Source organism: Artemia franciscana, chromosome 4 (genome assembly GCF_032884065.1).
Source record: "Artemia franciscana chromosome 4, ASM3288406v1, whole genome shotgun sequence".
In the NCBI taxonomy this organism is placed as follows: domain Eukaryota; kingdom Metazoa; phylum Arthropoda; class Branchiopoda; order Anostraca; family Artemiidae; genus Artemia; species Artemia franciscana.
Window position 1 is genome coordinate 27,015,064 of NC_088866.1, and position 12,663 is coordinate 27,027,726.

A 12,663-nucleotide genomic window follows, 5' to 3' on the forward strand; every position below is an offset into this window, starting at 1 on the left:
ATTTTTCAAATTTAGGAAGAGGGGAAGAGTTTTGCCGGTTTTTTTTCAATGAAAATAATGAAGACATTCCAGTATGGAAATGATATGATATTATAATATGTAATAATATGTGATGATTGATCACCGAAACTTTTTTTTAAATCTCGATATGCTCGAAATGTGCAAAGAAATAGAATAAGAGGTTGGTGATGTACAACGTATATTCTATCTTCTGGGAAAGTCGGACCTAAAGCCCTCTCTCGGACGGTTCCTGATTGCTATAATTATTCTCTTTTTTGTAATAGAAGTTTCTTTCGTATGCGTGGTTTACATTTGTTTTGTCTGAAGTTTTCACTGATTCTTTTCTTTCTTTTCTTCTGTTTCCACTTTGTTCAAGCTTTTTTATATATTATTTTAAGTTTTTAACCATTGATGATTAATTTCTAACGTCTATGTAAATCGTTTCTAACGTCTAAAATACGGAAGCTGAGTTTTTGAAAAAGGGTACAAACCTGAATTTTCAAGTTGTGATAAGTCCTACCGCATCAAAACTGTTTGGCTGAAATTATAAATGATTCATTTGGCATTATCTTAAATTACCTAACAAAAATAATTACAACAACAATACTTTAAAATATCTAACAAAAAGGTCAATTTGGCATTGCTTGTTACCAAATAGAAATGTTCAATATTGCTGTATTTCAATTCCCTAATAGGAACGGTCTATTTGACGCACCTTGAATTACCAGATAGAAACGTTTAAAATGGAATTATTTTAAATTAACTAACACGGACGAATAACTTAAAATCAATTTGGATTACGTAACACAAGTGTTCAATATGGTATTACTTCAAATTAATACAGAACTGGTAATTTGGTATTATTTTAAAAGACATGGGCAATTGGGAATCGAGTTTTGCCTAAAGTCTTCGAACACGTTAGATAATAATAATATTTACCCTTTTTAAAAAGGGATATAATACCTTTTTTGGCATTTCCTTCGAGAAATTAAAAAACAGCAGAGTTTGCCTCCTGGATTTTGATAAATACGCTTTCCCAATCCCCCCTGATTCGTGAATTGATGCCACTGAACGCCAAGGTGGATCTAGAGCAAAATCTTGAGGGGACCTAATGTGAGAAGGGCGCCAATAATTGACCAAATTGACAAGTTTATTCAAAAAAGAAGAAAAAATCAAATGAGGGTGCCAGAAAATTCTGGGTGGGGGGTTGCCCCAAGATTTGTGAATACCAGCAAATTCAGTCCCTCCTGCATACAAGCCCAATGGACGTTGTCTGTCACGAGTCAACCCAAAAATCTCGATCATCCCTTAGTTCTATGACTATATCTACCTTAGTTCTGCCCTAGGATGGATAGATGATAGACTATCTATCAACAAGGAAAAATGACTTCATTTTTGTACAATTTTGAAAAAGGCTTGTGCCAGCTTTGCCTCTCACTCAGACTATCTGTCTTGGCTTTTTCTCCAATTAGCCAAGGTTTGATGGTAACTTTGTTTTAATTCGAAAATCAGCGGACTCGGCTGAATCATATTTCGTTTTCAAGTTAAATTTGAGAGGGAATCGGAGAATTGAAAAAAATGTTGTTGATTCACGTTATATGTTATTCTAGGAATTCCTTTTTTGAATTTGGACGAAGAAGAAAAGCTTCGACTAAAAATTGAAGAATGGAAAAAACAACAGGAGGCAGAACTTCTACAGAAAGTCACAAATAAAATAGGGCCCTCTGCAATTTTATTTGAGGAATCTGAGTATATGAATGCCATATTTTCAAAAGTAGAAAGATTTCTATTAAGCCCTGATACCCGCCTGGAGATTGAAAATTCGTCACGGTACCAAAGGAAGCTGATGTTCGAGCATTTGCGGTATAGGTTTGTGCTTTTTTTAGAAAACATAAATACAAAAAAAGTGAAAGGCTATTCACACAAACGTGAAAGTATTTTTAACAAGCTCTAAAAACCGACTGGTAATTGAAAACCGTATGGGTTGTCAAAGAAGCTGGTGGCCCAGTATTTGGTCAGTCACATCGAACGTCGAAACCTATTCGAGATAGGTTTGTCTTTTCTTTTTGTTAGAAAACATAAATACAAAAAAAAAGTGAAAGGCTATTTACACAAACGTGAAAGAATTTTCAACAAGCTCTAAAAACCCACTGGTAATTGAAAACCGCATGGGTTGTCAAAGAATCTGGTGTCCGAGCATTTGGTCAGTCACATCGAGCGTCGAAACCAATTCGAGACAGGTTTGTGTTTTCTTTTTGTTAGAAAACATAAATACAAAAAAAGTGAAAGGCTGTTCACACAAACGTGACACAATTTTTAATAAGCTCTAAAAACTGATTGGTAATTGAAAACCGCCTGGGTTGCCAAAGAAGCTAGTGTCCGAGCATTTGTCCAGTCACACCGAACGTTGAAACCTATTCGAAATAGGCTTATGCTTTCTTTTTGCTAGAAAACATAAATACAAAAAAAGGTGAAAGGCTATTTACACAAATATGACAGAATTTTTAATGAGCTCTAAAAACTGATTGGCAATTAAAAACCGCACGGGTTGTCAAAGAATCTGGTGTCCGAGCATTTGGTCAGTCATATCGAACGTCGAAACCTATTCGAGATAGGTTTGTGCTTTTTTTAGAAAGCATAAATACAAAAAAGAGTGAAAGGCTATTCACACAAACGTGAAAGAATTTTTACTAATCTCTAAAAACAGATTGATGATTGAAAACCACCTGGGTTGTCAAAGAAGCTGGTGTCCAAGCATTTGGTCAGTCACGTCGAACGTCGAAACCTATTCGAGATGGGTTTGTGCTTTTTTTTTCAGAAAACATAAATACAAAAAAAGTGAAAGGCTATTCACACAAATGTGAAAGAATTTTTAAGAAGCTCTAAAAACCGACTGGTAATTGAAAACCGCATGGGTTGTCAAAGAAGCTGGTGTCCGAGCATTTGGTCAGTCACATCAATCGTCGAAACCAATTCGCTTATGCTTTCTTTTTGTTAGAGAACATTAATACAAAAAAAAGGCGAAAGGCCATTTACACAAATCTGACAGAATTTTTAATAATTTCTAAAAACCGATGGTAATTGAAAACCGCCTGGGTTGTTAAAAAATCTGGTGTCCGAGTATTTGGTCAGTCACATCGAATGGTCTAAACCTATTCTAGATGTGCATGTGCTTTTTTATTGAAAAAAAAAAGCAAACAAAATATCAATACTTCCGTGGAGATTTTGTAAGCGGGTTAATATTAGCTTTTAAATGTTACGAAGGTAGACATATATCTCTATATACTTAGGTCTGAGTCATTTTTGGGGTTGCTACTATTTTTTAGGATTGTTACTGATGTTACTGAGACTTTTACAGGGAGAGAAGGAGGCAAAAGCCAAACTCTTCTTTGTAGATGTTTTTGTTCGTTTCAAGGTGGATTTGTATGTTCGATTTAAGTTCCGCTCTTTTTTATGATTTATGATTTTATATTTACATGGTTATCTTGACCAGCAAGTTAACAAGGAAAACGCGGCTTTGTGCTTTCTGAGAAGAAGGTGGATGGAGGACTCACTTATTACACAACGTATATTTGTGACCGATTTAATCAAAGTGGCAAAAATTACAAAGGTTGGGGATATCTTCTTGAAGAACCCTTATTGAAGCCTTTCTTTATTTTTGTGTATGAAAGCTTTTATATTATGTGTTAATTATTTCTTGCTTTTGAAATTTGAACTTAATAATCCTGCCCTTGCCCGCTCTTGACTGATAGTGTGTTGGGTTTTTGGCTGATCTTCCGGTACTAACAATTCTGCAAGGCTATGAGATCATTAAAATAGGTGTTTATTATTATTGTGTCACTAAAGAAGGTTTTTTTTTCTGGATTCTTAGTTTGCTAAAATATTTTAGATTATTTTCTATTCGATTTTTTTTTCTTCTACTCGGTTTGTCAATGTTTTTGTTTTTTTTCGTCAAATCTCTCCATACTTTCTAATTTTGAGTTTGTCTCGTATTAATTTTTCTATTGGCTAATATTCCAGGTACCCAGATCTATCGTTTGAAAGCATAGAAGGCAATGGTAGCCGAATATTTGTGATAGAGAAGAAACCAAAAGAAGAGCAGCTGAAAATATTACATGAGAAAGAAAAAGAAAAGTTGAAGGAACTAGAGGAAAAAGTTGGGTTTTCTAGAATTGTTAGAGAAATTTCTAAATCGGTTAGCTAATTTCCTGTTTTTACTCTTTTTTTCTAGTAACGAAAAAGGAATGATCACTGTAAAGGAATAAGATTTGGAATAATATATAATAACAACAATAATATATAATAATAATAGGAATAATATATAGACTGTGAATGTCCGAAATTGGTGAATGTCGACATTCACCTTTGAATGTCCCAAATACCTTTTTTCTCCTTGGATTTAGTCAGCGTTGCCAGTCAAGTTTTTCAGTTTTACAGAAGGTTTGATGATTACAGGTTAGGTTATAACCCGTTTTTGATATTTATAACTTATTTTAACATGACCCAACTTTAATTTTTAGACTGAAAAAGCTGACTCGCAAAGCTAATTGAATAAGCAGAGAAAAAGGAATTTTTGACGTTCACCGGTGAATGTTTTAGTTACCATTTACCGGTTGTTGTTTTGTTGTTTTTAGTTAGAAAAAAATGGAAGGATTTACGGTACGAGAAGAAGAGTTGCTTAAATAGAAATAAAAATATATAGAATTAGATAGAGAAGTATCTATGAAGTAAATAATGAGAAAATAAAAGAATAAACAGAGAAATATGAAACGTTACAAGTAGATTACAAGAAATACATAGAAAATACATTATGTCGAACTAGATATAAAATCATGAAATGAACACTTTTATAAAAATTTTCAGAAAGATAACATATTTTTTGCTACTAAAAAGATATGATACAAAAAAAATCCAATAAGCCGTTTAACTTACACAGTCTTCTCTAGGCTATAAAACAAATTGACACATGAATAGGTCTCCTCAAAAAAGTATAAAAAATCACAAATCATATGCAACAAAAACAATGCTACTTCAGCCACCCATCAAACTTTAAATAACATCGTAAGTAGGTGTTCCTTTAAAGAAGGTACAACGTAGTTGATTCGAATCGTAGACCTCTTAGCCGCGTTTTTGATTAATTGATACTATTTGTCGTATCTGATAAATAATTGGAAAATACTTCCGATAATATTATTTCGTTGATATTATCGTTTCCGATAAAAATGATATTATTTATTTATCGTTTATTGATATAGTCGTTTCAGACTAATTGATATTATGCTATTAATGAATAATAAGTTATTTTTTGTAATTGATAACGAAGTCCTTGTCTCATATTCACACCAATCACTCTAATACATCTATCTAACGTTTGGACTCAATTTTTGCATTATATCCAGCATAAAGAAAGACCTTTTGAAAAAAATCTTTGAAAAATCTGAAAATTCTGGAAAATTTTGTAAAAATAAAAAAAAGAAGAAAAATTATATATATTATGGACTCAATGGTGACTGTATCCATAGTGTTGAATTTGACAAGCATATAATCCCTCTCCCAAAAAAAGACAATCCCCCTCCCCCTCCAACAAAAAGATATCCCCCTCCCAACAAAAAGACAATGTTAATGCTCTTTTCTACTAATAAGAATTACCGTAAATACTAAAACTTAGGTTGAAAGAAATAATGGAAATGTATTATGAAAGTCTGACCTTTTGGGATCTTGTTTTTGTCTTTCATTTTCAGAAAAGGCGAACGTGGTTCTCCGAAGATGGTCAGTGTAAGCAGTTGTCAAGCTGAATCATTAAGAACTACTGTCAAACACTTTGCTGTTAAATACTTTGATATTAACTTTTAAATTTCTTTGTGGAAATCCCTAAATATGAAAAATTAATGCCTCAAATTAACAAAAAAAAACTAGTAGTTGAATAATAAGTGCTTTGAACATTCTTTCTTCCTTCTGACCAGGTACGCAACTAGTCGGAAAATACGAATTACTTAGAAAAAAAAATTGGAAAGAAATTATTTGTCGACTCAAAAACCTTCACAACTCCTCAGCTCAATTATGGAGTATGATGTGGGTCTGGATCCAGTTTTGTGCCTCAGCGACTGTTTTATGCGTATGTATGTGTGGTTAAGCTTGTTTGGATATATACTTAAAGGCGAGTACTAAAGTAAGACAGTTCTTAAGTGCGAGCGTTATGATCGTTTCTTTTCTTCTTTTTTTCCATATATATTTTTACACGAATAATTTCGGTCTAAGTATACATTTGCTTACTCAATAATTTTGTTTTAAGAAATGAACTATTAATAAAATAATAAATAAATTTGTGTATTAATATACAAAAAATCATAAATCATAAAATGTCACACCTTTGCGTTGTAAAGCAGCAAATTTGCATTATTTGGGTATTTATTTATCAAAATTAAATTGAATTTTAAAAACAAGAGCTAAGAGCTCATATGGCACTTGTGACGAGGCGACAAGAGCTAAGAGATCATATGGTATGAGCTGTAACAAAATTCTATGAATCAATAGATTGATTTAAAAAGGAAAATAAGAGGCTTAATGCCGGTCAGGATTTAAAATAAGAGCACTGAGTCACGATATCCTTCTAAATATCAAATTCATTAAGATCCGATCACCCACTCGTAAGTTATAAATACCTAATTTGTTCTAATTTTTCCTCTCCCTTTAAACCCCAGATGGTCGAATCTGGGAAAACGACTTTATCAAGTCAAATTGTGCAGCTCCCTGACACGCCTATCAATTTTCATCGTCCTAGCACGTCCAGAAACACCAAACTCGCCAAATCACTGAACCCCTCCCCCCAACTCCCCCAAAGAGAGCGAATCCAGTACGATTCTGTCAATCACGTATCAAGGACATTTGTTTATTCTATCCACCAAGCTTTATCCCGATTCCTACACTCCAAGCGTTTTTCCAAGATTTCCCCCTCCAAATTCCCCCAATGTCAAACGATCTGGTCGGGATTTGAAATAAGAGCTCTGAGACATGAATTCTTTCTAAAAATCAAATTTCATTAAGGTCCGATCATCTATTCGTAAGATAAAAATATCCCAATTTTCACGTTTTCCAAGAATTCCAGTTTTCCCCTCCAACTCCCCCCAACGTCACAGGATCTGGTCGGAATTTAAAAGAAGAACTTTACAGCACAAGGTCCTTCTAAATATCAAATTTCATTAAGATCTGGTCACCCTTTCGTAAGTTACAAATACCTCAATTTTCAAAATTACCCCCCCTCCAATTCCACCAAAGAGAGCAGATCCGGTCGGGATTTAAAATAAGAGCTCTGAGACACAATATCATTCCAAACATGCAATTTCATTAAGATCCCATTACCCATTCATAAGTTAAAAATACTTCATTTTTTCTATTTTTTCCGAATTACCCCCCCCCCCCACAGATGGTCAAATTGGGAAAAAGACTATTTCTAATTTAAGCTGGTCCCGTCCCTGATACGCCTGCCAAATTTCATCGTCCTAGCTTACCTGGAAGTGCCTAAAGTAGCAAAACCGGGACCGACAGACAGACCGACAGAATTGGCGATTGCTATATGTCACTTGGTTAATACCAAGTGCCATAACTAGCGAAGAATCCAGTATTAATGACATATTAAGAACATGTTTTGCGTCACCCTACGTCCTCTCCTTCCTGAGAAATCCCCTTTATTTATGTCCCCAAAATTAGTAGGTTGTTTCTCCAATGTTATAATAACCTATGATATCTAATAACCTATATCTATAGATGGGTACCGGAAGCCTTATTTTTTTTGTGGTTTGGAATTGATTAAGGGCTTCAAATAATTAGAATTATAAAATTGGAAGAGAAAAAAAATAGATAAATTTATTCTTCAAAATTGAAAAACCAAAGTGTCTTCAAGAATTTTGGTCTCAACCGTATGATGCGTATTAATTCAGTGATTACAAGGAATCAGCGCAACTGTTCTCTAGCATAATTCTTTTGGTGTCAACAAAAATTATTGTTATTTACACCTTTGCCCGAGTATTACCGTTCTAAATGTAAATCTTTATTTGTTTGCTGCAGCGGAATTTCAGTGGTCGAACAGTTGGAACAACAATTTTGAGAGAGAAAAATACCCGAGTTTGAGCAGATATTTACGGCTCGAGTAGAGTCGACCAGTGTATAATATAACAGTGCAGTACAGGTAACAAATAACATAGTGCAATCTACTAAAGGTAACTTACACCCGCCTTCTCATCAGCCACATAAATGGTTTAGGAACACGCATTGAATTGAAAATAAAATGAAATGATCCATTGATTATAAAGGTTTTATGGCAATTCTTGTGGATTCTGGATTGATTCTAGTAGATTCTAGAGTCAATGCGTCTAGAATCAATTAATATAGGATCTATTGTAGTATATTCTGGATTGATTAATCCTATGTGTTTTTTTTTGTTGTTCAATAAGGGTACGTAATATGGAAACAAGTGTTTCTGGTTCCATGTCTCTTTTGCCTCTGTTTTCTGCCTGTGTCTGAGTTTGTGCGTCGGTTTCTTTGTGTGTGAGTATGGGCGTAAGTGCAGGTTTTTTCTTTCTCTATTTTTTTTTCACATTAATAATATTGTTTTAAATTTTCAAATCTTATTGAATTTTAGTATGTTTCCTTAGGTTTCAGATCCCTTAGCTTGGTGTGGAAGTTATTAAAGCTGAGGAAATCGGAAATTTAAAGCTTGGAAGCTTGCCTTCTGTAGCCTTTTATCAGAAACTAAATATGAAATAAGAATTTAAAATCGAAAAAGGGCAAAAGAGAAAAATATAAGCTACAATATAAAACATAAGCTACCTTTTTTCGACGAAAGCAAGAAGGAACTTGACGGATGAGGTATAGTACTCATTCAAACGTTAAATTGAGTATGAATTTTATCACTGGATGAATTTTTTCTACCTGGATTATCTTAACGGCATGCTACCCAGGGACAGAAAGATGGCCGCTTCAATTCTAATCGAACCTGGTGACATTTAGAGATTATAAGCTTTTGATATTAACAGATTAAGGGAAGGAAGAAATGAAGAACGTTGGTTATTTTCTTCAAGCATTCACCTTTGTTAAAAAACTTGTGTTATCACAAAAAAAAATAAAAGATGCGGAGTTACTAAGGCCCTAAGTGTCATGTAGAATTATTAGGAGATTGGTTCATCTATTGAAATAGGTTATTTGCTTTGGTTTGTACCGAACTTCCATCAAGATCTTTTAGAGTTTCTCAATGGATCACTACTTTGTTAACCCTATGTAAGGACAGAACCTATTAGCTTTACTTAAATTATATATTACACTGCTGCAGGGATCAACTGCAACGGGCTGGAGCCTGAACTCTTTAAATATGAAGCCCAATTTCGGCTGATTGGCTTTACCAATTTCTCACTCAGATTTAGGAAACTGAGAGTATCCCAACTGACTGGCAAAAAGAGGTCACTAGTGAAGCTACTTAGGAAAGGTAGATCTGCCGGCCGCAAAAATTGGCGGAGATTACTTTGCCTTCTGTAAGACGTAACGTACTCTGCCAAATTGTGCTGAACCGCATTACGTCGAAAATTGATGCAACACTAGAAGATGAACAACATAATTCTTGGCTGAGCAGATCGTGTGCCGATTTGAAGTTCAGTTTGAGAGTACTAATTGAAGAATCGAATGAATGATGAACGAAGATTATCTCGGCTCTTATTGATTTTTAAGATGATCGATTTTATCCCGTGACACTTATTTTGAATGAGTCTGCTGTGTTACGATTTTCCTCATAATATTATTTTCTCATCGTCAAATTACGTCCGATTTACAATTACTGTGATCAGCAATTTGCTGTATCGACTGTCGATCTATATGAGTAAGGGCACAGAGCAGATATGAACAACATTGTTTCTGACCAGATAGATCCTATGTTGATAACGAAGATTGTCTCTACTCTAATTGATTCATTTTTAAGGCATTCGATCTCATCTGCTGAGACTGTGCGGAGAAGTCTGCTTCGTTATAGTTTGCCCAATAGGATTATTTGTGTCGTCGGTAAATCATATGAAGATCAGCAATTTTCTGCGAGGCATGACGATGGGAACCTTGCCAACTGGTTCAGGGCAAACTCTTGCGTCTGATAAGAATGTGTTTTGGCCCTGTGTTATTTGCTGTTTTATTGACTGTGTTCTCCTAATTTGCAACTCCACAGTTGGAATACAACTGAACCAGAGGCGCACACTTTTTGACGGGAAAAACAATTGAAACGCGAAGGATTCAAAGGGAACAAACCGAATGAAAACAAAAGCACTAATGTATCTTCAAGATTAAAGAATACAAATCACAGTTTAGGAACAAAAGATGAAAGAGAGAGATTATAAAAAGAAAGCTCTAAATCTGCGGAATTAATACTAAACAACTAAACACACAACCTTAATATTCAGCGGAGAGATAAGATCATTAATATCTTTATCTTGGAAGGACGAAACTGCTACTTGTGATAGACTAAATTCAAGATAGTCGATAGTGTCATTGAGAGCACATGGTGAGAATGAGTGAAGACTTCCTACTCCACGGCGTCATGTGCTGGGTCTCTTCCGGAATCAGTATCGGTGAACGGCAGAAAGTTGCGCTTTGACGTTACCTTGGGAAGAATGCTGCACTGTCAAGGTCACCCTTTGAAGGAATATGATCCAAAGCGCTGAATAGGTCTTCGTGGAAAAGCCCCATTGTCGCCTGGTGGGTCAATCATTGTAGGAACACCTAAGTCCGAGAGTCAGTTTGTTTCTATGTGCTTACTTTCAATTTTGGTTTTTCCTTTTTTATTTTCTTTTGTCTGCCCCGTCTTGTTCTGTTGGATGTAGTACAGGACGCTACTGTATAATTATTTATAGTATAACTATTTTTTTTTTTTGAGTCTTTAATTGATGGCCTTTTCTGGGGGGTCTTTGTTTTGTGTCTTTGTTTTTGTCTCATTGTTCTCTTTTACCTAATTTCCCAAATTTTCTTTTATAGAAAAAATTAATCATGGGACATAACATGACGCTAGATATCATACATATTCTGCATCAATTTATTAGCAGTGTCCCGTACATCTACACAGACTTCAAGGATATGTTGACAGAGACGTTCCCACGGTGAGTTTAAACATACCGGGCAATTCATATTTGCCCAATTCTGAAGCATTTACTTTATTGTTGTGGGAACTTTAGAGATACACTTGTAGGCGATTAGATGTGCTATAGGGGTGGTATTTTTTCCTGGCACCAACAGTTGGCACCAGTATACGTTTCTAGTGCCGTCAGTGTAAGTGGCACAGCGCCACCAGTACCACTACTAATGGCACTAGGGTATGACAATGCGGTCGAGATGGTGTCACGGGTTCTACAAGTCTGCTCTCCTTGGTTTGGGTTTGCCTTAACTCTAACCAGTAAGGATAAAACAACTGTACTTTTCATGATATGTATGTGTCGCGGTATGGGGTCACGGTATGATGCCCAAAATTCTTCTTCTGAAACTCTTACTTTCCCTGTGGAAAGATATCTCAAGTAAAAAAGAATCCTCTCCCTGTACCGAAATGCTTTGCTCTCTGTCTCTCTAGACTCGCGAAAAGAAGTCAAAAGTAAAAGTAGAAAAAGCTGACTAACTTTTACATTAACTTTACAAAACGAACTGAAGAACAAAATCAAACCAAAACACTTAGTGACTTTCCTCTAGCGCGGAGGTTCGTGAGCTGCGACCATAGACAATGAATGGCCGCTTCAATAAGTAAAAATGTATCTTTAGATTTTGCAATCTAAATTTATACCTGCGTGAGTTATCAGTTGCATGCATTTTTCAGAAGTTATCTAGTTACTGACTAGATAACCTCTGTTATGGTGATTAGATAGCCTCTCTAAATAGTGATTAACCTAGAGAGAATATTAACAGGGCGAAGGATATTTAATAATAGCGAGGGGTTGAAATATTAATATGAAAGAGAAATGAAATTAAGTTTACAGAAAGGCATTTATCTCATAAATAGGGGCAATGGTCCCAACAATTGTATACAGAATCTAAGTTAGGGTGAGGTAATAACAGAACTTGTGCTCCTCGATTTAGATTTTTTGTCCCTCCCCTTTAATTAGGCAACTTTTGACCTCCTAGGGCGTTCCTGTTTTGCCAGAGATCCTCCTCTGTTTATAGGTAGTTTTTGCCTGTTCTCTGACAAAACTTAGTACCTACTCAAAGATTTACTTTGACTTAAGGAAAGACTCCTCCAATCTCGATGAGAATCCCATAGCCCTGTCAGAATTTTACTATATCCTATACTTTCTGAGATACCGTCCTCATGTATAGGGGATAAACCGATTTCACCAGTTTCTCGCTGCTAATATCTTGTAAAAACATAATTGAATCTCCAAACCTAGTATATATATATATATATATATATATATATATATATATATATATATATATATATATATATATATATATATATATATATATATATATATATATATATATATATATATATATATATATATATATATATATATATATATATATATATATATATATATATATATATATATATATATATATATATATATATATATATATATATATATATATATATATATATATATATATATATATATATATATATATATATATATATATATATATATATAT

At 34.3% G+C, this 12,663-nt stretch overlaps 1 protein-coding gene across 5 annotated transcripts in view; it reads left to right on the top strand.

Annotated features, from left to right (window-relative positions):
* The window catches only part of LOC136026231 (poly(A)-specific ribonuclease PARN-like), an 89,325-nt gene that overhangs the window by 13,348 nt on the left and 63,314 nt on the right, over nucleotides 1-12,663 (top strand). For 3 of the 5 annotated variants that reach the window (XR_010617248.1, XM_065702571.1, XM_065702574.1), the window contains exons 4-6: nucleotides 1,611-1,869; nucleotides 4,021-4,195; nucleotides 11,005-11,126. Coding sequence is in view for 4 of the 5 variants with exons in the window: in XM_065702571.1 (XP_065558643.1) it covers nucleotides 1,611-1,869; nucleotides 4,021-4,195; nucleotides 11,005-11,126 (556 nt within the window). In the remaining variant the exon portion in view is untranslated. The remainder of the gene's footprint in view (nucleotides 1-1,610; nucleotides 1,870-4,020; nucleotides 4,196-11,004; nucleotides 11,127-12,663) is intronic. The other 2 variants (XM_065702572.1, XM_065702573.1) reach the window with 2 other exon arrangements.